Source organism: Notolepis coatsorum (assembly GCF_963971535.1).
Source record: "Notolepis coatsorum genome assembly, chromosome: 3".
Classification (NCBI taxonomy): domain Eukaryota; kingdom Metazoa; phylum Chordata; class Actinopteri; order Aulopiformes; family Paralepididae; genus Notolepis; species Notolepis coatsorum.
The window spans coordinates 12,395,485-12,423,458 of record NC_140167.1 but is presented as its reverse complement, the minus strand read 5'-3'; the positions used below and the strand labels follow the sequence as shown (position 1 = coordinate 12,423,458).

Genomic DNA, 27,974 nt, shown 5'->3' with positions numbered 1-27,974 from the left:
ACAGAGCCGATGTAATCCTGTGACAGATGACGTTCATTTTGAAGCACTTTTGATTTGAAGCCGTGAGAACATTTCAAACCCAATAACCGACGCAGGCGTTGCTCTCGCTCGAGACATGTACATTATGCATGTTAGCGATGCGTCGGTCGTGAACTAAACGGCTCTTAGAGTCGGCTCTTTGAAGAAGAACGACGGGAGCCGGCTCCTGATTTGGAGCAGATTTCTTTAAATGTTTTGTAGCACTGCTTCATGTTGAGTATGTAAATAAAAGCCATATAAATAATAAACATTTGATATAATGTATGTTTTTTACATTAGTAATTCATTTTACACATAATTTTTTGGTAATAAATGTATTTAAGCAAACAAAAGATCTTGGGAGCCGGACAAGATGGCTCTTTAGTGAGCCGAGTCAAAAGAACAGGCTCTCTAAAAATGTGTGACCGTCAAGGGCGGCGTGGTGCAAAAAGTACTTTTTTAGTTTGTATGGAAGCAAAAAATAATACCATCTCTATAATAAAACACAATAAATCCAGCGACATGGCAAAGTAATAACTGTCAGGGAAACAGATCACCGCGGAGGCCGATGGAGCCGCTGTTATTTATACCTGCAGAGTTTCCACAACAGGTACATCAACTCAACACGGTCGTAAACCACAACCTTCCGTTCCCAAGAGAGGCTGAGAAAACACAAACTACAAGAGCCTCTTCTTCGTATTAATATTACATTATTTTATTCGTCTGTGAAAGTCACACACTGATAGACATCTCTCTCTCCCTCTCTCTCCTCCATTCTACCTGTTCATCCACAAGGCATGGTGCTCCGATGTGCCACCTACTGGACACATTTAACCACCACCTGGCCGTCCCCATCCATAATAATAAATATAACACACACGTTGTCGACTGTAGATGGGGCGTGATGTAGACGGTTTCGCTGGAATTCTGTTGCTAGGCAACAGTTTGTATTTCCCGTTTGTATTTCCTGTCGAACATCGCACCGGGGAATAAACGGGGGTCACTTTTAGAGTGTTATTGTTGTCACTTTGAAACCGTCCATATGCTTTACATAGAAAACGGTGTTATTCGATACTACAGTTGAACTTATGGACCGTTTCGGTGGATTTGCGTTGCTAGGGAACAGCTGGGACTGCAGTTGATGCCCCCTGCTGCAGTGCTCACTCACTAATATCAACAACTGACACTAAATCAATGCGGTCCATTTAGAATGTTTATGTTGTCGAGATGAAACAGTCTAGAACACCGACCACAAAATAGTTTCTACGAGTTTTACGTTTATGTGACGTCATTTTCCCCCACAGGTAGGCATTATAACACGTATCACAGGAGAAGTGATGCACCGTTACAGTGTGAGAGAAGAGGATCCACGATGGAGCCAAGAAGACGAAACAAAAACAAGTAAGGCTACGTTCACACTGCAAGTCCGACTGCTCAATTCTGATTTATTGCTTAGATCTGATTTATTTGTGTTTGGCTGTTCACATTATAATTATTCATTATTATTATTATTATTATTTTTTTTTTTATCTGGCCAATATCAGATTCCAGTGTGAGCCGGTCACGCTCCTGAATTGACCGGCATGCGCAAATGAACAATAAAGAAGATGGACATTAAATAAAGATGTACAAATGTCAATCAAGAGTGACGTAAAAGTCGCATGAAAGTCACATGACTGTTCAGAGCATTGCAAAAAAAATCTGACCTGTATCTGATTTAGGACAACATACGAAAGTGGCCCAAATCAGAATTTGAAAAGATCAGATTCCATGTGATTTGTGCCGTTCACACACTGTCGTGAAAGAATCAGATCCGAGTCACATTATGAAGGAAAGAAATCAGATTTGAGCCACTTTCGTCTGCAGGCTGAACGTGGCTCTGAAGAGTCTGTGCCCTGGGCTGGCAGTGTCCAGGATAATTGGCTCTCGGGGGTGTAGTTGGTGGTGGGGGTGGGGGTGGTGCTACAGAACAGAGTCCTCCACTCTCTCACCCAGCCCCTCCTCCTGTGAGCTGTTGTTCAGTCCGTTAGTGAGGCTCCCTCTCCCTGGGCATCAGGCCTCCTTCTCCAGCCGGACGCGCTGCTGCTCCTGGTACTCCTTGGAGTCCTCCCACGGACGAGGCCCGCGGATGTTCCGCCATTCGTCCAGGTTCACCTCCTTCAGCTTCTGCAGAGGACAAGAGGACAGGGAAGCATTTTTAGTACCAACGCCGGACTAAATTCAAGAGCAAATGTCACATCAACTCACACTACCCAAACATCAACTCACACTATCCAAACATCAACTCACAATATCCAAACATCAACTCACACTATCCAAACATCAACTCACACTACCCAAACATCCACTCACCCTACCCAAACATCAACTCACCCTACCCAAACATCAACTCACACTATCCAAACATCAACTCACACTATCCAAACATCAGCTCACAATATCCAAACATCAACTCACACTATCCAAACATCAACTCACACTATCCAAACATCAACTCACAGTACCGAAACATCAACTCACACTACTACCCAAACATCAACTCACACTACTACCCAAACATCAACTCACACTATCCAAACATCAACTCACACTATCCAAACATCAACTCACACTATCCAAACATCAACTCACACTACCCAAACATCAGCTCGCATCAACTCACAATATCTGAACAATTCTCCTCAGACAGGTAGAAACGAGGCCACACTGTGTAGAAAGGGAACTCACCTGTTTTATATATTTCAGGGGGAAACACCTCCTGTATCTTTTACTCAGACACTTTGTTTTTCAACCTGTTATTATTTGAAGAGCCTCACCAGACAGAGAGCCTGACCACCAGCACATCATCCTTCATCCATTCAGCCTCCTCAGGGTCCCTAGACCTGCTTACCTGGTACTGCTCCTCCAGTAAAAACCTACTGTCTGTGTTTACCTGGTACTGCTCCTCCAGTAAAACCTACCGTCTGTGTCTCCCACCCACTATACACAGACTTGGCGGACAGGAGGAGCATGTTCAGTGCCAGGCTCACACTCCCTAAATGCAGCACTGAATGCGGCACAGGAAGTCCTTCATTCCGACAGCCATCAGACTATACAATGCATCACTGTGCCTCACTGCATCACTGAGCACAGAGGGACAGTTACCATCTTCCTGGACTCTTACTTTTGAAACAGCACTGTATAATATTTCACCTACTGTACTTCAGTATATTTTTTACTGTATTTATTTACTGTATCTTTTATTCCATTTTTATTCCATTCTATTCTTATATTTTATTCTATTCTTAGGCAATTTGATTGGTTGTTATTCTGATTCGTGACCTGTTCAGTCTAAATGTTTAATGTTGAGCGATTTGCAGTGTCCCTCGGGATAATAAAAGTAATTTTTTTTTCCACTTTTTCTCCCATTTTCTATATTTTCTCCCATCCCAATTTCGTATCATCCAATTCAACCCTCCCATGTCACGAACGCTGTTTCTTGCCTCCCACAAGCCGGCTGCAATGTGGACTAAGTCATACATAGCACAAGTCCCCTCCGGTACTTGAGGTAACGGCAGTCGCATCTTTTCACCTGCGCAGCTCGATCTCTCAGTGGCGAGGAGTAACGCGTGGGAGGCTCACGCTGCCCCCGACACTTCCTGATTCTACTGCGCAGGCGCACCAACCGACCTGTAGGAGTCGCTGTCCACAACGCCCGATCTCCACCCATCAGTTTCCCACCCCCTAATACGGCCAATGTGTATTAGTATGGACGGCCAGCTAAACTGAAAGCAATGAGGAGCGCTGGGCTCGAACAGGCAAGCCCAGCGTCTCCGTCATTCGTGGCGAGCGCCTTGCCCACTACGCCACGTAGCCGCCCCAAAAAAAAGTATTTCTATTCTATTCTATTCCTCCAGTAAACCCCTGAACCTGTCTGTGTTTACCTGGTACTGCTCCTCCAGCATAACCGGCTGTTTCTCAACGTTCACCTTGGCCTCCAGTGAGGGGTCCAACTAAGAGAGAGAGAGAGAGAGAGAGAGAGCAGGGGAGAGTTAGCAGCATGGCACACAGCATATTAAAGATCCAGTAGGATGATATTTTAATATGGTCATACATTGCTTATTGTGGAATGTTAATGTCACGAGTATCATTTTTGTATCACTTGATTAAGTGTTTTTACTAGGTCACCCTCTCGGAGCACAGCCAACGCTCAGTAGGCTGATGAGGGGTCGTGGCCTTCTGTTCATCATTAGGTCAGAGGTCAGCAACCAAGTGATTTCGATTACCAGTCGATCTCAAAAAAGGACCTCCGAGACGATCGGCTGGATGAGCTGGAAAACCCAGACATCCTCCATCATGTCTAAAATTACTAAAATGTATATTTCGTCATCCAATCACACACAGAATTGCTGGTTCAAACAGGAGCTCAGCATCTCTCTCGTCCTTTCATCTCTCTGTCTCTGAAGTGGTGCTGCTGCCTTATGCAGACCTGGTTCATCAGACATCGTTACCAGAGAGCAAAGAGTTCTCTGTCTCTCCCTCTGTGTCTGACATCGGCTGTGTGTGTGTGTGTGTGTGTGTGTGTGTGTGTGTGTGTGTGTCTCTTGTTGGTTGTTGTGCAATTGCGTGCGAAGGCATCTAAAAATCGTCTTCTAAAGTCAGAAGGAATATCAGTGGCTTGACAGTATTGATCGGCCAATCAGAGTAAGCGGAGTATATTATGCAATATCATCGAGGAAGCAGATTGGATATCTGAAATGACTCGATTTTGTTGATATCCAGGGGGACGGTGACCAACGGGCTTTAAATGGTTTATTCATGTCCACAAAAATAGACACAAGCAAAACAAGCTCAACTATCTCTCAACTGCTTTATTCTAAATGTAGTACCAATTCCATTTTACATACAAGAAGAGGTTCATATAATCCCAGAGACAGGTGTTGGGTTCATGGCTCAAGGTCCTTTAACCCTTTCACTGCCACACGACAGAAGGTTAACCCTTTACTATCACACAACCGACGGTCGGCTGTTGTGTGGCAGTGAAAGGGTTAACCTTCTGTGTGTTGTCGCGGTGAAAGAGTTAACCATTTTGGTAGTGCGGCAGTGGAAGGGTTAAGGATGTATAGCTCCTCGTCTCCATCCTCCACACGGCCTGGCTATCTATAATATCACAGCTGAGACTGAGGCCAGACGGTTGTCACTCAGGCACATGAAACACTCCCACAGGAAGAGAGAGGCGGAGCCAGTGAGGAAGAGGAAGACTGAGTGACAGACGGACAGAGTGGTTAAAGATAAGATAAGAGGAGGTTCTCTGTGAGAGAGAGAGCGATTCACTCATTCATTCAACACCTGATAACTGAGGTTACCCTCGTTTAAACTGACATCAAGCTACAGACAAGTTAAAATATACAAGATAAAACAATATAAAGAAAGAATAATCAGCTTGAAACAATTACACATTGAAACGGAGAGGTTTGTGATCATGGTTCTGTAATGGTAAATGGACTATATATATATTTATACAACGGCATGCAAATTTCTCGATTCTGATTGGCCATTTACACGTCTTTATTGGCAACAATCCACGGTCCTGGGCTCAGGACCCGCCCACAACCGAATCACATATCACTCCCCGGCTCACTCCGGGAGAAAACAAGATCGCGGACAACAAATGGATATGTTGATAGCACCATAACGACTAAATATGAAGCGATTCTGTCAAGGGGAATGTGTTAGTCCTTTAAACAATGTTGGATGATGTAATTGATGGGTCTTGAGTCAATCTAGAACAAAAGAAAATCGCGGATTGATTGATTGAAATTTCTACTTCCTTCCCACTGACTGCAGCGTTCACTCTCACACTGTCCGACGCTGGCGTACCCACAAACACACACACACACACACACACACACACACACACACACACACTGTGACACACACACACACACACACACTCCTGTCTGCAACAGCGGGGGAGTCAGACTGAGAGAGAAGCAGCGCTGTTTTAAGTGAGCATGGTCTATTGAATTGATTGATTGGTTGATTGCTAATTTTATTACTGTACCCCTGGTTTCCAACTGGTTAAGTTTAGGCTAAAAGAAATAAATAAAAAAATAGGGCGAAGAAAACGTTTTTTTTCCTATAGGGCAAAGAAAACGTTTTAATTTGTTTTACCTACTTTATATAGAAGCATCTAAGAATGAAGTTCTATGGAAAGTAGGTCTGCATTCCCTTAACAATTGTGTGTATTGAGCCGTACTGTATTGTACCCATTCTGCATCTGGTAATAAAATTTTCAATCAATCATTCCAATAATACACAGTTGGATGTGTTAGTTGGTTGGATGCACTTCAAGCTGCTTCCACATGAGGCAACTTCTCTCAATCATTCCAATAATACACAGTTGGATGTGTTAGTTTGGTTGGATGCACTTCAAGCTGCTTCCACATGGAGGCAACTTGTCTTTTTTGTAGTTGTGGGAACTACTTTTTCTGGCGGATGGTTTTTTCAATAAATCTTCGATTAATGTGTGTTTATTGTATAGAAATAAGGTTGGATGAATCTGGCAGTTGTATAAAAGCTTTACACCACTTGTAGTCGTGATTTGTGACCAATAAACCATGCCTAGGGGGGGTCTAACTACCCTCGGCTGCGCCTCGGGCCTAACGACCACCCCTAGGCATGGTTTATTGGTCACAAACCACTCCTGCGCGTGATGTAATGCTTAAATATATATATATATATATATATATATATATATATATATATATATATATATAAATAAATGCAGTATATATAGCGTTTTTATCCAAAGCACTTTACAACTTAGGCCTCACATTCACACAGCGACAGCGGAGGCAGCCATGCAAGAAGCCAACCTGCTCATCGGGAGCAATTAGGGGGTTAAGTGTCTTTGCTCAAGGACACTTCCGACACACTGCCGGGGGGGAGCCGGCATCCGTCCAGGAACATTCAGATTACCAGACGGCAGCGCTACCTCCTGACTGAGCCGATGTCGCCTCTTTCTGTCCAACTAACCGCCCCGACTGTGAGAGCAGATCTTCAGGGTGTTGTGGCAGATATCATCCCCCGTCCCACCATGGCTACGTGGAGGAAGGGAGATTATACTACTGCCACGGGCAGAGGAGAGTTAATTAGGGAGTTGATTAGGGCTGATGGAACACACCTGTGCACCACGTTATCACCCACATCCCACACACACACACAGAGACACCCATAGATTAAAGCCTGAGGAGAGACAGAGAAAGGTTGAGTGGAGGTGAGGAAGGAGCAGAGAGCAGAGAGAGTGTGATACGGAGTTTGTGAGGTGAGAGGTAGTTGTAAGGAGAGGAGAAAGCGAGAAGGTGTTGGAGAAGGTGTTGGACCCTGGACTGGCTGAGAAACCCCCTTGTGAAACTGACCCTGGACCGGACGACAAACCCAGAGTATTGAACCTTCCCTTTTTGTACGAGAGCCTGATACGTGTTTTGACCCTGGACTGTTATTCGACTACTCTAATTGCCCATCGGACTTTTGCGCTATTAATCAATAAATATCTTTTCTTTATTGAAACTGTGCTTGTGTGGAAATTGATTTGTTTTGGACCGTATCGAGCCTGAACACCACCAGGCTCGGCACAGTGTGTTGAAGGATCTACAGGGTGTGTTGAAGATCTGTCCTGACTGAGAGAGTGGATCTTCAGGGTGTGTTGAAGATCTGTCCTGACTGAGAGCAGATCTTCAGGGTGTGTTGAAGATCTGTCCTGACTGAGAGCAGATCTTCAGGGTGTGTTGAAGATCTGTCCTGACTGTGAGAGCGGATCTACAGGGTGTGTTGAAGATCTGTCCTGACAGAGAGTGGATCTTCAGGGTGTGTTGAAGATCTGTCCTGACTGAGAGAGTGGATCTACAGGGTGTGTTGAAGATCTGTCCTGACTGAGAGTGGATCTTCAGGGTGTGTTGAAGATCTGTCCTGACAGAGAGTGGATCTTCAGGGTGTGTTGAAGATCTGTCCTGACTGTGAGAGTGGATCTACAGGGTGTGTTGAAGATCTGTCCTGACTGTGAGAGTGGATCTACAGGGTGTGTTGAAGATCTGTCCTGACTGAGAGAGTGGATCTACAGGGTGTGTTGAAGATCTGTCCTGACTGAGAGAGTGGATCTACAGAGTGTGTTGAAGATCTGTCCTGACTGAGAGAGTGGATCTACAGGGTGTGTTGAAGATCTGTCCTGACTGAGAGAGTGGATCTTCAGGGTGTGTTGAAGATCTGTCCTGACTGTGAGAGCAGATCTTCAGGGTGTGTTTTTTTTTATCCACTTTTTCTCCCATTTTCTATATTTTCTCCCATCCCAATTTCGTATCATCCAATTCAACCCTCCCCTGTCACGAACGTTGTTTCTTGCCTCCCACAAGCCGGCTGCAATGTGGACTAAGTCATACATAGCTAGGGATGGGAATCGAGAATCGGAATCGATTGGGAACCGGTTCCTAATTGTCTGATTCCTGGAATCGCATGCCTCCGTGACTACCAATTCCTCTTATCGATGCCATGTTTTTCCGACAGTTGCGCATTAAAAAACAATAACGTTAGCGCCACGCATGTTGCTAACAAATTCTCTTTTGCAATAACGACCTGTTGAATGCAACTACAGTTCAATAGATTATTTAAGTGTATAGTTAATAAAGATTTTTACAGTTTTTGTATTTTTCTGACATGGGGGCTCAACAATAAATGATAAATGACAATCAGAAATGTCAAGTTGCATGTTGTTATTCTAACCAGCTTAGTTTTTTTAATTTATTTATTTAAATTATAAATGTATCAGGAACCGATAAGGGAATCGATAAAGAATCGGATCGATAAGCAGAATCGATAATGGAATCGTATCGATAAAATCTGATCAATTCCCATCCCTATACATAGCACAAGTCCCCTCCGGTACTTGAGGTAACAGCAGTCGCATCTTTTCACCTGCACAGCTCGATCTCTCAGTGGCGAGGAGTAACGCGTGGGAGGCTCACGCTGCCCCCGACACTTCCTGATTCTACTGCGCAGGCGCACCAACCGACCTGTAGGAGTCGCTGTCCACAACGCCCAATCCCCACCCATCAGTTTCCCACCCCCTAATACGGCCAATGTGTATTGGTATGAACGACCAGCTAAACTGAAAGCAATGTGGAGCGCTGGGCTCGAACTGACGAGCCCAGCGTCTCCGCATTCGTGGCGAGCGCCTTGCCCACTACGCCACGTAGCCGCCCATCTTCAGGGTGTGTTGAAGATCTGTCCCGACTGTGAGAGTGGATCTTCAGGGTGTGTTGAAGATCTGTCCTGACTGAGAGAGTGGATCTTCAGGGTGTGTTGAAGATCTGTCCTGACTGAGAGTGGATCTTCAGGGTGTGTTGAAGATCTGTCCTGACTGTGAGTGGATCTTCAGGGTGTGTTGAAGATCTGTCCTGACTGAGAGCAGATCTTCAGGGTGTGTTGAAGATCTGTCCTCCTGACTGAGAGTGGATCTACAGGGTGTGTTGAAGATCTGTCCTGACTGAGAGTGGATCTACAGGGTGTGTTGAAGATCTGTCCTCCTGACTGAGAGCGGATCTACAGGGTGTGTTGAAGATCTGTCCTCCTGACTGAGAGTGGATCTACAGGGTGTGTTGAAGATCTGTCCTGACTGAGAGCGGATCTACAGAGTGTGTTGAAGACCAGCCCATGTGTTTTTGGAGCACTCTAAACACACACTAAAAGCCCACTTTTATCATGGAATCTTTATATTTTCCTTGAAAACGAGGGCTTTTCAAAATGCTATAAAACGAAAATGAACCGATAAAAAAACAATCCGCTTCGACAATGTTGACTGCAAACGAGTCATTGATAAAGCGCCGGGCAGATTAGACACATAGCCATAATTTAAAACATAGATTAGGCGTTTTTAAGCTAACATTGAAGTGGATGGTGGCATTCAAGGGGGTAAAAAGGAAAACACGGCCAGCTCTGAAAGTGTTAAAGATGAACAGATACCAATGCCTATTTCACGACCAACCCACCTTATCATACAGGATGCAATCACCACAGTTATGAATCTAAGAGCAGAATGATAGACGTGTCTAGGGGGTGAAAGAGTGGAACGGGCAGCGTTTCTATAAATTACACCATAATCCAAAACTGACATAAAGACTGCTTCAACAATCCTCTTTCTGTGAATCATATAGGGAAGCTGGATTTATTTCTGTAAAATAATTACATTTTCTCTTGGTTTGCTAGTGAGACTATGTGGTATTTAAAAGTAATATCTTTCATCAAGCCAAATGCAAAGATAATTATATTCAGTGACCCTCTCAAATAGTGGATCCATTTAGAGTAGATATATGTAAAAACAATTATAATCTATGTTTCTGTATCTGGAAAATAGCATACGTTTCATTTGACTAGCGTTCAGCACCAGTTTAAGCTTGAGAGCTTCCTGCACAGCCTCGCGGGAATGTTGGAGGTTATCCGTTATTACCTTTAACCCTTTCACTGCGACAATACAGAAGGTTAACCCTTTTCACTGCCACACGACAAAGGGTTAACCCTTTCACTACCACACTACAGAAGGTTAACCCTTTCACAACCACACTACAGACGGTTAACCTTTCACTACCACACGACAAAGGGTTAACATTTTCACAACCACACTACAGACTGATAACCGTCTGTAATGTGGTAGTGAAAAGGGTTAAGATCAACATACCAGCATACACATAGAATAATGTATTCCGTCTCTCGAACGGTCCGTCTATCGGAGTGAGATCAAATAAGCGAGAGTTTACGGTATATAGAACGAACATTCATACACAGCAACGTGCCTCAGGCTCAGAGCGAGGTGTGAGGTGTGATAAACATGGGAACAATATCTTATCCTTGACACAAAACGGGGAATAGTAATGAAACCATTGGGGACCTGCCCTTTTGTGTCTATTCATTATTCAATATCCAGAAGTTTTACCCTGAGGGATGATTTACAATAAAGTGCTATTAAAAAAACTGAAAAGTAGACTACTTACATTATTGATGCTAGAGCTCCCAAAATAGCGTTAGCCAGCTGTAGTTTACATAGCTTGCATACAACTTTGTCTCGAGGTTCCACAAGTTGATAAAATTCTGAAGTATTTCCATTTTCCAAACAAGGTCTTTTTAGATTGAGCTCCGAGTGCAAATCACCGTCTTCGTGAACCGTGTTGGGTTCTGAACTCTACGCCATGCGGTTGTTGTTGTTGTTGTTGTTATCGGCACGTTCGTCAGCTCTGCTCAATGAAAGTGACGTTGCATGTCTCCTGTCAGTCATCCAGGCCCACGAGAGAACATGAATTTTCACAATGTATGTTTTTTTTGTTTTACAAGTTGGTTATTAATTAGACTATAGAATATTCATTGACAGCCCTACTAGTCAGCAATACAATAAATGATAGTATCATCCGCATACAAATGGAATTTGACCAATGTTTAAATGGTGAATAACAATGTTTATTACGTCTCTCGGCCAACCAACCTTATTATCATGCAGGGTGCAATGACAAGTAGCCTTCCATTACTATTACTATCACCAGCAATCAATCAGATTAGAGAGCAGCAAAAGATTTAACGAGTAACAATCTCAATACAGAATAGAAAACTCAAAAGGTTTACATTTTTCTCTCCGTTTAACTGGTGGTATGGTTGGTATGGCTACTGCTATTAGCATAATGTTTAAAGCTCATTTTCATTGTTTACAGCGTTTAAATAAAACGTAGTGTCTTTCTGAGCCAAACCAAGCTGTGCCGTATCCTATATCACGTAATCTACTATTAGAGCTCATGAATATAATCTACAATTAGATCTCATGAATATAATCTACAATTAGATCTCATGAATATAATCTACAATTAGATCTCATGAATATAATCTACAATTAGAGCTCATGAATACCATTCAAACGCATATAAACAAATCACAAATAAAGATTGAAATCGTGACCTCAAAATAAAAATTCACGTTGAGTCTGTAAATGTGTTACACCCCTATTTAGTAGGGCATGGGAGACGGGAAGGGGGCTTGTGTTGTGTGTTTATTGAGCTTCAGGTGGCATCTCTGCCCTCCTTCATGCATTATTTCTTTAATGTATAAATCATAGCATCTGCAGAGGGGAGAGATAGTTGAGCTTGGATAGAAGAGATGAGCACTCAGGACTTGGGGTCAGGGTCAAATGTAGGGGGGGGGGGGGGGGGCGGGGTCGTATATAATTTGAATCCATTCTTAAAATCGCAAGATTGATATTTTAATCTACTGTATGCCTTTTTTCAGTGGATGTGTTGATATTTCTGCTTAAAGGAACACGGCAACATTACAGAAAATGTGCTTACCATCTTCTCCAGAGTCAGAAAATAAGATAGATAGTAGATAACAATTTCCTCTCTGTGCGTTCAGTAGAAAGCTATTCGGCTGCAAGCTAGCCTAGCTTAGTAGAAATTAATGGAAGTGGATACGTATCCACTCGAGAGCTTTGCAGTCCACCATATTTTCTAGTCTCTTTTATAAATAAGAAAGAAACATTTTAAATGATTGAAATTTCACGTCATCTATTCAGCCTTGTTTATTCACTGTGTCCATGGAAACGACGATGGACGCAGCCATAAAGGTATGGGTTTCTTACGCAGAAAAGACAGAACTATAGTATGTTTACTTTTCTGATAACTATCACTGCATAACTCAAATGTTCATACAAGCTTAATGTTTGCTTATTAGCGATGCTCTGTATGCACCCAATTCAACGTTATAGACGTATTTTCTAACTAATTTGGTCGCAGATGTCCTGATTTGGTACAAATTTGTGCTCTCTTGGGCAGAGCTGTTTAGCAGGCTGTGACATACAGGAGTAGAGACAGAGCTGTTTAACAGGCTGTGACATACAGGAGTAGAGACAGAGCTGTTTAACAGGCTGTGACGTACATGCGTAGAGAGACAGCTGTTTAGCAGACTGATGTGCAGGAGTAGAGACAGGTGTTTAGCAGGCTGTGACGTACAGGCGTAGAGACAGAGGTGTTTAGCAGGCTGTGGCGTACAGGCGTAGAGACAGAACTGTTTAGCAGGCTGTGACGTGCAGGCGTAGAGACAGAACTGTTTAGCAGGCTGTGATGTAGAGACAGAAGTGTTTAGCAGGCTGTGACGTACAGGCGTAGAGACAGAGGTGTTTAGCAGGCTGTGACGTACAGGCGTAGAGACAGAGGTGTTTAGCAGGCTGTGACATACAGGCGTAGAGACAGTGGTGTTTAGTAGGCTGTGACGTACAGGCATAGAGACAGAGGTGTTTAGCAGGCTGTGACGTACAGGCGTAGAGACAGTGGTGTTTAGCAGGCTGTGACGTACAGGCGTAGAGACAGTGGTGTTTAGCAGGCTGTGACGTACAGGCGTAGAGACAGAGGTGTTTAGCAGGCTGTGACGTACAGGCGTAGAGACAGAGGTGTTTAGCAGGCTGTGACGTACAGGCATAGAGACGGTAGTGTTTAGCAGGCTGTGACGTACAGGCGTAGAGACAGAGCTGTTTAGCAGGCTGTGACATACAGGCGTAGAGACGGTAGTGTTTAGCAGGCTGTGACGTACAGGCGTAGAGAGAGCTCTGCGTAGGAGTGTGGATTAACAAACACTACAACAGGAAGAATGTTTATAGTGGTCAAGCTGAAACAGTCTGCAATTTATAGATTCCTTGTAATCAATGAAACAACCCTGTACACAAGTAAAGGCCATTTGCAGCCGGTCAGGTTCTGTGAGGGGAGATCTTTGGATATTATTCACAGAGAAATTCAGCTGCGCTCTACCATCGCTTTGCAATTCAAATAGATTCTGTCCTACTGTAGCATACGTCTGAAAGGAATCCTATTCTGAATCCATTAGTACTTTTAATTATGTGTAATATTGCAGTGCAATAATGCTAGAATTACTCTAGTGGCTGGCTAAATGATTGATGTGTAATTAGATCTAGGCTTTATTATTACCGCAGTGCGCAGTGTGCAAAATAACGATGTAGCCTACGGAGGCGACTACAAAGTATTAAAGTAACTACTACAAGGGAGGGATATTATTACGCGGCCTCAAGTAAGGCTGTCCCCGAAGCCTGTTTTTGGGATTCGAACTTAGTCAGGGTTCGAACAGTCGCTTTTAATTTAAAAAAAAATGGTTAAAAAAAAAATCACATTTCTTTTTTATTATCTACTTTTTCTCCCCCTTTTTCTGTATTTTTCTCCCATCTCAATTTAGTCGTTATGCCAATTCCCTTCCCTCCCTTCCTGGTCGTTGCGCGCATTTGCCCCCCACTTGCCGGTCTAGGGAGTTTTTTTTTCTTTCTTTTTTATCTTTCTTCCCCTCCTTTTTCCCCGATTTTTCTCCCATCCCACCCTTCCTGGTTGTTGCGTACTTTCCCCTACTGTTGGTCCGGGAGACCGGAGACTGTCACATGCTTTCCTCCGACGCATGTGCAGCCTGGGGCAGGCCAACCTGGCCGCGCAGGTTCTCACCGGGGAGAGTGTAGCGTGTGGGAGGCCACACTATCTCTCCTCAGTTCCAACCCTCGCTGAGCAGGCGCCCCGACCGAACTATAGGGGTCGCTGTCCACAACGCCCAGGACCCACCCTTCAGCTTTTCCCACCCCCTGATACAGCCAATTGTATCAGTGTGAGAGGCCAGCCAAGCTGATAGCAACGCCGGGAGCTGGATTCGAACAGGCGAATCCTAGTGTCTCCCGGTGTTGGTGACGAACGTAATCTCCGTGCGCCACCTGCCCCCCCCCCGTCTAGGGAGGGTTGATGGATACTATCACATGTCCCCTCCGATACATGTGGAGTCAGCCAGCCACTTCTTTTCACCTGACAGCGAGGACTCTCACTGGGGGAGCGTAATGCGTGGGAGGCTCACACTACTTCCCTTCCTCACTGAGCGACAGGCGCCCCGACTGACCTGTAGGAGTCGCTGTTTACAACGACCAGCATACACACCCCACCGGCTTCCCACCCGCTAACACTGCCAATTGTGTCAGTAGGGACGACCGACCAAGCCGGAGGTACCGCTGACAGCTGGATTCGATACCAGTGTCTCTGCGGTGGTAGGCAGGCGCTTAGTCCGCTGCGCTACCCAGCCGCCCCCAATTTTTTTTTATACATTTATTTTTTAATAAATATCCTCAAACTAAATCCTCAATTTGAATAAAGTGATTAATCTGATTAAGAGTATTTTTTTATTTTTATTAAATCAACTTTCCAGCCCCAGCCCAGGGAGAAGCCCCAGCCCAACTAAATCAATTTAATCAACTTTCTTTTTTAATGAATATAACTCAGTTTCTTTTAATACTATAATATTAGTGTAGCCTAATCTTTATCTGCAACTGTGAAGAAAAACCAGAATGAAAAAAAAGAAAAAAAAAGAAATGTATAAAAAAAAATTAAATTCAAATGTTGATTTATAATTCGAATGCCAACGTAACGAACAAAGGTTAGAACGTTTGGGCTCAGCCCTAGCCTCAAGTACACTCGTGATCCACAGCCAATAGTGTGATTGTCATTCACTGTGTTGGGACCAGCAGTATCCGTGCTGTTCCTACCACCGCTAGCCTGCATCTCCACAATAACTAGTGGAAAGAGAGAAAGAGGAGGAGGAGCTCCAGATGCACGATATATCGGCCGCAGATATAATATCAGCCGATATGGTAATTTCTTTACACATCGTATCGGTCCGATATCAAGATAGGGCCGATATTTAAAAAAAATTGTTTTGGTCAAATAGTTTAAAAATATCAGTAATTTCTGAAAATAAGTTACAAAAGTAAAAAGAAAAAAAAAGAAATGCGTTTTGGAAAATAGCTCTTTGATTTGATTATCATAAAAAAGTGTTTTCTATACAGAGATATCGGCATCGGTAAATATCGGTATCGGCCAGAACAGCAATATTAATATCGGTATCGGCCACAATTTTCACATCGGTGCATCACTAGCTCCAATGATATATCTCATGTATATTACATCAAACTGGGTGTTTTGGGGGAAGAAAAACCACCCAGACAACCATTTGAAGTCTTATATTTTTTCTTTTTTTAGGTCCATCTTTTATCTTAGATCACAAGCAACTAAATCTAGAGGCTGTGTAAACTAAACGTAAGCCAAGAAGACACTTCTTTGTATAAATGGTAAAGGGTGCATTTATATAGCACTTTTATCCAAAGATAGATTGCCAGACAAATGCTCTACCTCCTGAGCCACTGTCGCACTTAATAAGTACACCTACTATTAAAAACGTTATCTCCGTTACCTTCGTCAATCAAGTTGTGCGTGTTTTAATTGATTGGTTATCCTTGCTTTTTGCCTTTTTGTTATGATTTTATATGCCGTGTGTGATTTTATATGCTTTTTCTTTGGCTTATTTCTATGTACACTCGACATGACTGTAAATGAGGGGAAACCTCAGTTGCCTTTCGAGTTTAAATAAAGGTTTGAAATGAACTGAAACTAGGTATAAATGTATCACTGGGCCCTAAAGGGACCAACAGTCTGTTTAGAGATGCACAGATACAGGGGGCGGCTGTCAGCGGTGCCTCCGGCTTGGTCAGTCGTCCCTACTAACACAATTGGCAGTGTTAGCAGGTGGGAAGCCGGTGGGGTATAAGTCCTGGTCGTTGTAAAGTGCGACTCCTACTGGTCGGTCGAGGTGCCTGTTCAGCAGGGAGGGGATCAGGGGGGAATAGTGTGAACCTCCGCACGTGTTACGTTTCCCCAGTGAAACTCCTCGCTGTCAGGTGAAAAGAAGAGGCTGGCTGACTCCACATGTATCGGAGGAGGCATGTGGTAGTCTACACCCTCCCCAGACCGACAGTGGGGCAATGCGCGCAATGACCAGGAAGGGAATTGGCATAACGACTAAATTGGGATGGGTGAGAAATACAGAAAAGCCCAAAAAAATGTGGTGTTAATGAAGCCAGCATAGCAGTCTGGGTAGCTGTGGTGGAGAAGATAAAGGGTAGCATATAAACTTGTAATTTTCTGATGTTAAATGAAATAGTGGATGTATAGTCCAAGTGGGGGTCCTGAGGGGGGGGGTGGAGGGGGAGGGAAGGGGAAGGAAAGAGAGCGAGCAAGAGCACATGTATTGTATTTATTATTTTTATGTCTTTTAATCTACATTTATTTTTATTTAATTACTGGACTGTCATTAGTCATTTCTGTCATTGTCCTGTGATTTATCATTGATTATTACTGTTACTGTATTGTTTGTCTAGTTTAATGCTAAAAAAGGGAAAATAAAAAACATTTGTTAAAAAAAAGCCAAAAAATAAATAGAATAAAAAAATTAAAAAAAGAGATGCACAGATACCACTCTTTCACCACCGATACCGACTCTTATTAAACTTTCGGTATCGGCCGACACCAAGTACTGATCCGATCAGTCCCCCCACTTCCCCACGTCTGGGATAAGCCCCTCAAATGTTCCAGAGATCCCATTACCAGTGAGGAAAACCTACATTTAGTTAAACATGTTAACAATGACAATGTTGACCACTAGGAGCTGCCCAGTACAACCACAGTCTGACACTGTTGACCACTAGGAGCTGCCCAGTACAACCACAGTCTGACACTGTTGACCACTAGGAGCTGCCCGGTACAACCACAGTCTGACACTGTTGACCACTAGGAGCTGCCCAGTACAACCACCGTCTGACACTGTTGACCACTAGGAGCTGCCCAGTACAACCACAGTCTGACACTGTTGACCACTAGGAGCTGCCCAGTACAACCACAGTCTGACACTGTTGACCACTAGGAGCTGCCCAGTACAACCACAGTCTGACACTGTTGACCACTAGGAGCTGCCCAGTACAACCACAGTCTGACACTGTGTTGACCACTAGGAGCTGCCCAGTACAACCACAGTCTGACACTGTTGACCACTAGGAGCTGCCCAGTACAACCACAGTCGGACACTGTTGACCACTAGGAGCTGCCCAGTATACCCATATTATATAATAAGAATTCAAGAGCCATATAGCAGCAGACTGTTGGAACCTCTTCTGTTTTAAATTCTGGTGCAATATGTACTGAAGCAAGTCCTTCCTCCAGCGCCGAATCGAGAGAGGGAAGTGAGTCTAGAGAGGGAGAGAGGGAAGTGAGTCTAGAGAGGGAAGTGAGTCTAGAGAGGGAAGTGAGTCTAGAGAGGGAAGTGAGTCTAGAGAGGGAAGTGAGTCTAGAGAGGGAAGTGAGTCTAGAGAGGGAAGTGAGTCTAGAGAGGGAAGTGAGTCTAGAGAGGGAAGTGAGTCTAGAGAGGGAAGTGAGTCTAGAGAGGGAAGTGAGTCTAGAGAGGGAAGTGAGTCTAGAGAGGGAAGTGAGTCTAGAGAGGGAAGTGAGTCTAGAGAGGGAAGTGAGTCTAGAGGGGGAAGTGAGTCTAGAGAGGGAAGTGAGTCTAGAGAGGGAAGTGAGTAGAGAGGGAAGTGAGTCTAGAGAGGGAAGTGAGTCTAGAGAGGGAAGTGAGTCTAGAGAGGGAAGTGAGTCTAGAGAGGGAAGTGAGTCTAGAGAGAGAGTTGGCTGAAAGGGGAGGAGCCCTCGCTCTCGTCTCCGGGCTGAATTGATTCATAGAGGATGAAAAACGCAAACTGGGTCATACAGTGACTTAATTATCAGACAGTGGTTTTAAAGACTTAAGTGGGTCAATATCTCAGAGGACGGAGGTGGAAGCAGCTGGTTAGATAACGGATTCAAAGTGGGAGTGCCAAGAGCTGCTTCAACAGCATGCGTTTTGATGTCTGCTCCGCTAACGCTTGCAGGAAACTCATGACACCAGACACACACCTCTACTTTCACATGCGCACACTCCATTCTGTAATACTATACTTGTGAGAACCCTCACCACTGCATGTCACACCAGTCACACCTGTCGGTAAAGAATTTGCACTACAACCCATACCTCATTACACCTTACTGTAAATTATATTGTACCTAAATTGTACCTCATCCCACTTCTGCTTTGCACTGTATAGTATATTGTATGGTAACTCAGTTACTTCTACTCTACATAGAGCATTGTATATACTGAACATTTTTGTCTACGTACTTGACTTCTATTTTATACTTGCTATACTTATTTTATTATCTATTTTTGCCTAGCACAGTCTCTGGAGCGAAACAGAAAGAAGCATTTTGTATAAAAAATATTCTGTACTTCTGTATGACAACTAATAAAGAAACTTGAACTTGAAACTTTAACAATTAACCAAACCGCCTAAAAATTTCTTCACTAGTATGTTATTACAAGTACTGTAAGTACATATATACACACATTTAAAAAGGAACACGGAGCTGTACCGTCTTCTCCAGAGTGAGACGAGAAGATATTTCCGCTCTCGTGTGTGAATTTAGTAGAAAGCTATACCGGCTGCAAGCTAGCCTAGCTTAGCACAAAACAATGGAAGCGGATACAGACCAGCTAGCCTATAGTTGTTGGCCAAAAACACCTCTCCCGGAGTTTTAAGCGAGGCTAGTGGTCTGTATGACACAGGACATGGCCGGTTAGCCCAGGCATCGTCCAACTAACACCTCTCCCGAAGGCTAACCGCCCCGGCCATGTCCGCTTCCGTTCATGCGTAAGCTAGGCTAGCTTGCAGCCGGATAGCTTTCTCCTGAACGCACAGAGTGGACGTTGGTATCTATCTTGTTGTCCGACTCTGGAGAAGGCGGTGAGTGCATTTCCCACAATGTTGGCATGTTCCTTTAACTACTTAAGACACACAGTTCACTATGTCCTTTGTTGCACTCCCCTCTCTCTCTCGCTCTTAAAAATTAATAATAAGAGGGAGGTTTTGGACCATGTATACCATCATCACTATTAGTACTGTCTGATTGAATCCCGACACTCACTACTGTTCACTACTACTGTTATCACTATTACCATTATTATACTACAACTGTGTGCATACATCTGATTAGCACTATTACTCAGTACTAGTACTGATTTATATTATTTTATAACCAGTTTAATCACCTGTATCAGTATGTTGTATATTACTATTACATTTGCACTCTGGTTGGATGCCATATGTCTTTTCGTTGCACTGTACTTGTGCTGTATAATGACAACAAATGATTATCTAATTATTACTGTTTGCACTTTGTTCTATTATTATTACCATCTATCCTAACTGTGCCACACACACACACACACACACACACACACACCTCCCCATGCTCCTATGACACTTGAATTTCGCCAAGGGGATTAATAAAGGAACACTTGACTCGTCGTCCGAGGGGGGTTGTGGTGGGGATGCGGGGGGGCTTGTGGTGGGGGCGAGGGGGGTTGTGGTGGGGATGCGGGGGGGGGGGGGGGGGGGTCAGCTGCGCGGAGCACACAGTGTCGGTGCCGGGGGCTCGGTGCCTCCGCACTCCACAGCGTCAGCTCACAGGGACAGTAATAAGAAGAGAAGGCCTGCCATCTGGAACTCGCCCAGGTGACGTGCGTCTGCATTTGTCACGGTAAAATAAAACAGCCACTTGCCTCACACACACACACGCTCGCGCGCGCACACAAACGCTAGGCCGGCTCATCACATTGTAATGGCTTCTTCTAATACAGGGTGGGTCTTCTCTTCTGTCATTTTAATGAATTAGAGCTGTCGTTTGGGTGAGTTATTAGGGCTCGTTCTCCCCTTCTTGTTCCGTCCCTGTTCACTCCTAATCAGGTTAGGAAACCCTGACAATGCGTTTGGGGGAGCAGTCTGTGTCTTCAACAACTTTACTATAAAGAGTGGAGACAAAACGATATTTATTATACGTCTCTCCGCATGAATCACACAGTGTGGCCTAGAAGCAACTCTATAAAGAGTACATTTAACACCTCTGTGTGTATTTGACTCTACAAAAGTACATTTAATACCAGCTCAGTGTGTATTTGACTATATTAAGAGTGCATTTAACACCACATGTGTGTATTACACTCTATAAGAGTACATTTAACACCTCAGTGTATACTTGACTATATAAGAGTACAAATACATTTTGAGTATCGAGAGTGATGCCATCTTCTCAGTGGTTCCAGTGTCGTGACTCTCTCAGGAGAAATGCTCCATCACGCCACTAGGAGGAGTAGTTTCACACTTTATAGTGCTATCAAGTAGGGCTGAGCAATACACCCATATCTGTTGTGAGTGACTACTGCTGAGCAGAGGTTGTAATGTACATGATGCAGCCACACAGCCCGAAAGGGTTTCTACGCCCCTACGTCACACAGCCTGAAAGGGTTTCTACGTCCGTACGCCACACAGCCTGAAAGGGTTTCTACGTCTGTACGCCACACAGCCTGAAAGGGTTTCTACGTCCGTACGTCACACAGCCTGAAAGGGTTTCTACGTCCGTACGCCACACAGCCTGAAAGGGTTTCTACGTCCGTACGTCACACAGCCTGAAAGGGTTTCTACGTCCGTACGCCACACAGCCTGAAACTTAAAGGGTTAAATATTTTCACAACATCGAAATTGGCTGGTATTCAAGCAGTCGATTGCTATTCCACAGACAATTGCATCCGTCAACAAACAAGACATGGTGTTAATTCCTGAGTCTAACAGTGATCTCTTCCTACACTTGATGCTCTTTGGTAAACCGTCGTCCAACTCTCTGCGTAGGAGGAGTTGCTAGTTGGCACAGCTCGGAGTTCTGTCTAGCGACCGATTGGTGGGTGAACTCTGGCTGGAGGAAGATGGATACGAGCGCGCCACGCTCAAACACACTACTACTCACCCTTCTTTGGTACTTCTGAGCGTCATAGCGGATCTGCGTGAACTCCCGCAGTCCAAAAGAACCTCCAACAATCAGCAACTGAAATTACATAGAAAAGAGTTTCATCCCGTCATGGATCCATGCAAAGGTATGGAATTGTACAACACCCTATACTATATAGTAAAAAATATATTAGGTACATATAAATTATGTAAATCTTAGGTTAACAACAAAAGACTATTTTGAATTAAATAGAACCGTGACAATTATATTACAAGATAAAAGACATTTAAAATAATTTGTAATATCCTTTTTCTTTGTTTGTATCCTTTATTTACCCAGGCTAGCTTCTCTTTTTCAGAAACTCCCTGCTTCACATTCACACAGTTCCATTCACATCTAGGAGCTGCCCAGTACAACCACAGTCTGACACCGTTAACCACTAGGAGCTGCCCAGTACAACCACAGTCTGACACCGTTGACCACTAGGAGCTGCCCAGTACAACCACAGTCTGACCATGCACTAGGAGCTGCCCAGTACAACCACAGTCTGACACTGTAGTGTTGACCACTAGGAGCTGCCCAGTACAACCGCAGTCTGACACTATTGACCACTAGGAGCTGCCCAGTACAACCACAGTCTGACACTGTTGACCACTAGGAGCTGCCCAGTACAACCACAGTCTGACACTTGTTCTGACAACGCCTCTACTTCCTCAGGCGCCTAAGGAAGTTCCAAGTCAGTCAGAAGATCCTTAGGAACTTCTACTCATGTACAATAGAGAGCATCCTGACTGGCAACATCACCTCCTGGTTTGGGAATAGCACTGCACAAGACCGTAGCAGACTACAAAGAGTGACACGTTCAGCCGAACGCACAATTGGAGGGGGGCTTCCCACCCTCCAGAACATTTACAACAAGCGGTGCAGGGGGAAGGCTAAGAGAATCATCAAGGACTCCAGCCACCCGAACAACTGCCTCTTTGAACTGCTGCGGTCAGGCAAGCGATACCGGAGTCTTAAGGCGAGCACAGAAAAACTCAGAAGAAGCTTCTATCCCCAGGCCATCAGGCTGCTAAACGAACAATAAACACTATGCAACAACCATCAAATGCACACAGCACACACACCCACACACTCACTTAAACAAACAACAAATGGTAAATGGTAAATGGTAAAAAACACACTGCAGCACCCACTCTCCACACTTTAGATCACACAAACACACTTTATATTTATTGATAAAGGATTTGCACTACAACTCGTACATCTACTGTAAATTGTACCTAAATTGCACCTCATCCCATTTCTGCCTTGCACTATATAGTATTGTATATTATATGGTAACTCAGTTACATCTATTCTGCATCGAACATTGTACATATGTCTATACTGAACACTGTGACCTCATTTTTTTACTTCTAATTCACATGCTATACTATGTTATTTTATTTCATACTTATCTTGTCTTGCACAGTCTCTGGAGCGTAACAGTAAGAAGCATTTTGTATAAAAGTATTCTGTACTTCTGTATGACAACTATTAAAGAAACTTGAACTTGAAACACTGTTGACCACTAGGAGCTGCCCAGTACAACCACAGCCTGACACTGTTGGCCACTAGGAGCTGCCCAGTACAACCACAGCCTGACACTGTTGGCCACTAGGAGCTGCCCAGTACAACCAGTCTGACACTGTTGACCACTAGGAGCTGCCCAGTACAACCACAGCCTGACACTGTTGGCCACTAGGAGCTGCCCAGTACAACCACAGCCTGACACTGTTGGCCACTAGGAGCTGCCCAGTACAACCAGTCTGACACTGTTGACCACTAGGAGCTGCTTAGTACAACCACAGCCTGACACTGTTGGCCACTAGGAGCTGCCCAGTACAACCAGTCTGACACTGTTGACCACTAGGAGCTGCCCAGTACAACCACAGTCTGACACTGGTGACCACTAGGAGCTGCCCAGTAAAACCACAGTCTGACACCGTTGACCAGTAGGAGCTGCCCAGTACAACCACAGCCTGACACTGGTGACCACTAGGAGCTGCCCAGTACAACCACAGCCTGACACTGGTGACCACTAGGAGCTGCCCAGTACAACCAGTCTGACACCGTTGACCAGTAGGAGCTGCCCAGTACAACCACAGTCTGACACCGTTGACCAGTAGGAGCTGCCCAGTACAACCACAGCCTGACACTGGTGACCACTAGGAGCTGCCCAGTAAAACCACAGTCTGACACTGTTGACCACTAGGAGCTGCCCAGTACAACCACAGCCTGACACCGTTGACCACTGGGAACCAGCGACCTTCCGGTCACAAACCCTGTTCTCTAACCTTTAGGCCACCGCTTATTCATATGCACGTCTGCATATATATATTATATATATATATTGTTATACTGTCATCTGATAGTTGGGTCATATTGCCCTGTGTCACCATGACAACTATAACAAAGTATTGGACAAAGAGATCATAGGAATGTTATTTATTTATTTATTAGTTCGGGGCGACAGTGGCTCAAAGGGTAGAGCAGTCGTCTGGTAATCGGAAGGTTCCCGGTTCGATTCCCGCTCCTCCCGGGCAGCGTGTTGAAGTGTCCTTGAGCAAGACACTTAACCCCTAACTGCTCCCGGTGAGCAGGTCGGCACCTTGCATGGTTGTCTCCGCCGTCGGTGCGTGAATCTGTGAGTGAATGGGTGAATGTGAGAATCAAAATTGTAAAGCGATTTGGATGAAAGCTCAGAGCTCTGCTATATTAATGCACCATGTAGTTTATGTGTCAGTCAGGGACGATGCAAAAGAAAACGTTGTTTTCAAGTTACAACAACAAGATAGTGATACAGATGCATTTCATGTAGGATTTCTAGCCAAGGCTAATTTGCTGATTAATTAGGCTTTTCTACTTAAAAGTGGTCATTACATATCACCAATCATCATTACCAAAGGTACATTAGTTCAAATAAGCACATCATTAATAGTGACATTATTTACATACAATAATTACATCACATCAGTAATTTGACATGTGTTGTTGTGTATGTGTGCTGTGCATGTTCCCTGATTCATGGCAATATACCTGTATGTGCATATATGTTTATAGGTGTGTGTGTGTGTGTGTCCGTGTGCATGCATGCACGTACTGTAGTCTTATGCAGTATATCGTATGTATGTGTGTTTTTCTATGCGTGTCTGGTCCTCGTCATATGTCCATGTGTAGTGTACGTATGAGTGATCAGTGATCGCAGCAGGTTTGCTTTTGTTTCAGCCAGTGTTTCACCTTTTCATTCAACATTTTCAGATCAGTTTGTGTTTTTATTTCAGTTTTATGTTTTGAATAAACTACCGGTTGTTGCCACATATGAGATGCTATAATAACGTCCCGGGAACAATGAGAACTGTGTCTCTGGGGGACGATGCAAAACACATTTAGGGATGATGGTCCCTAGAGATGGTTGAGTCTGTACCAAGCCCAGAAATTAACACCGAAACGAAACCTAATCCACACGGGTGCAGCCAGCGTAATAATAATAATACATCAAATTTCGTATAGCGCTTTTCCTAATGCTCAAAGACACTTTACAGAACAAAAACAAACAATACAGTTTTAGTAGAGAACATTTTAAATAAAAAATATTACATAAAAAGGTGAGAGCGTAGGTTTCAGCTTCTGTTTGGAGGCTTGTAGAGACTAGAGCGTGGCCCCATTGACCCTGTAGAGACTAGAGCGTGGCCCCATTGACCTTGTAGAGACTAGAGCGTGGCCCCATTGACCCTGTAGAGACTAGAGCGTGGCCCCATTGACCTTGTAGAGACTAGAGCGTGGCCCCATTGACCCTGTAGAGACTAGAGCGTGGCCCCATTGACCTTGTAGAGACTAGAGCGTGGCCCCATTGACCTGTAGAGACTAGAGAGCGTGGCCCCATTGACCCTGTAGAGACGAGAGCGTGGCCCCATTGACCTGTAGAGACTAGAGAGCGTGGCCCCATTGACCCTGTAGAGACTAGAGCGTGGCCCCATTGACCTGTAGAGACTAGAGAGCGTGGCCCCATTGACCCTGTAGAGACTAGAGCGTGGCCCCATTGACCCTGTAGAGACTAGAGCGTGGCCCCATTGACCCTGTAGACTAGAGCGTGGCCCCATTGACCCTGTAGAGACTAGAGCGTGGCCCCATTGACCTGTAGAGACTAGAGAGCGTGGCCCCATTGACCCTGTAGAGACTAGAGCGTGGCCCCATTGACCCTGTAGAGACTAGAGCGTGGCCCCATTGACCCTGTAGACTAGAGTGTGGCCCCATTGACCCTGTAGAGACTAGAGCGTGGCCCCATTGACCTGTAGAGACTAGAGAGCGTGGCCCCATTGACCCTGTAGAGACTAGAGCGTGGCCCCATTGACCCTGTAGAGACTAGAGCGTGGCCCCATTGACCCTGTAGAGACTAGAGCGTGGCCCCATTGACCCTGTAGACTAGAGCGTGGCCCCATTGACCCTGTAGACTAGAGCGTGGCCCCATTGACCCTGTAGAGACTAGAGCGTGGCCCCATTGACCCTGTAGAGACTAGAGCGTGGCCCCATTGACCCTGTAGAGACTAGAGCGTGGCCCCATTGACCTTGTAGAGACTAGAGCGTGGCCCCATTGACCCTGTAGAGACTAGAGCGTGGCCCCATTGACCCTGTAGACTAGAGCGTGGCCCCATTGACCCTGTAGAGACTAGAGCGTGGCCCCATTGACCCTGTAGAGACTAGAGCGTGGCCCCATTGAGCTTGTAGAGACGAGAGCGTGGCCCCATTGACCCTGTAGAGACTAGAGCGTGGCCCCATTGACCTTGTAGAGACTAGAGCGTGGCCCCATTGACCTTGTAGAGACTAGAGCGTGGCCCCATTGAGCTTGTAGAGACGAGAGCGTGGCCCCATTGACCCTGTAGAGACTAGAGCGTGGCCCCATTGACCTTGTAGAGACAAGAGCGTGGCCCCATTGACCTTGTAGAGACTAGAGCGTGGCCCCATTGACTTTAATGTTAGGGCTAAACGTCTGAGCGGTGAGTATCCATCCAGTATGAATAACAGCATGGATTGAGAAAGGAACCCATTGACATCATTGGTAGACTATAGGAAATAGGGCTACGGGTCCAAAATGATGAACTTCAGCTTTAATGGTAAATGGTGCATTTATATAACAGCTTTTATCCAAAGCGCTTTACAATTTTGTTCCTCACATTCACTCACACACAGATGGCGCAAGGTGCCAACCTGCTCATCGGGAGCAGTTAGGGGTTTATAAGTGTCTTGACAGGACACTTCGACACGCTGCCTGGGAGGAGCGGGAAAGGGAATTGAACCGGGAACCTTGGGATTACCAGACGACTGCTCTCTTAACAAGTTACCTCCCGAATCACTGCCGTGCCGACCCCAACTTTAATTGATTAAAAATTGTATTAACAGATTGCAAAATTGGTACAATACAGTACGGCTAAATACATACAATTGTTAAGGGGATGCAGACCAGAGAAAGACTTTCGTCTTGTTTACATCAGGGTCCCCCATTTTCAATTCATCAGGACATTTATGACATACATAATGATGAGCACACAGTGACAGTGCCCAGAGTAGTGTTTTTTAACAGCATAACAGGTTAATATCTTCTTGTTTGTACTTTGTAGGTTATTCACACACTATTAAAATGAAGCTCATTTGGAAGTGAAAGATACAAATATGTTTCTAGTCACCTGACCTCATCAGCCACATGAGTGTTGGCAGTCTGGTTCCTAGCTTTGGGAGTCAGTTGTTTATGTTTAACGAATTATATATTATACGTCATTTACTTTCAACATGCATGGCTAGATTGCATGTAGCTCTTACAGGGTGACATGCAGCACGCATACAACGCCACTCAATCTATGGTTAGAAAATGTAACAAATGTTTGCTGCCGACTACCCAAGTATGTACTGTAGCTACTAGTACAGTAGTAATGTTAGCTAACCGTTACAGTGTTGTCATTTACATGTCTGAAACGTAGCACACGTAACTTACCAGCATGGGGACGCCATATCTGAGCGTTTTATTTTTCCGAAAGGCCCTCGAACTAAACATGACTCTTGTTGTCCAGCTCACAGCTCCATGTTATTGATTTAGCAGCTAGCTAGCGAGCTAACAGGTCACAGCTGGGACGTTTCCTGACTGGGTCCTCCTGCTAATCCTTCCGGAGTGCGTTGTACTCA

The 27,974-nt window shown here is 44.7% G+C and overlaps 1 protein-coding gene across 1 annotated transcript; it reads right to left on the bottom strand.

The window, feature by feature from the left end:
* On the bottom strand, positions 1-27,931 carry cox16 (cytochrome c oxidase assembly factor COX16). The gene is made up of 4 exons (XM_084309956.1): positions 27,787-27,931; positions 21,774-21,851; positions 3,942-4,010; positions 1-2,184 (listed from the first exon to the last, which is right to left on the bottom strand). The coding sequence occupies exons 1-4, from the start codon at positions 27,844-27,846 to the stop codon at positions 2,071-2,073; spliced, it is 321 nt and encodes a 106-aa protein (XP_084166082.1). The 5' UTR covers positions 27,847-27,931; the 3' UTR covers positions 1-2,070.
* Between the last annotated feature and the right edge of the window lie 43 nt (positions 27,932-27,974).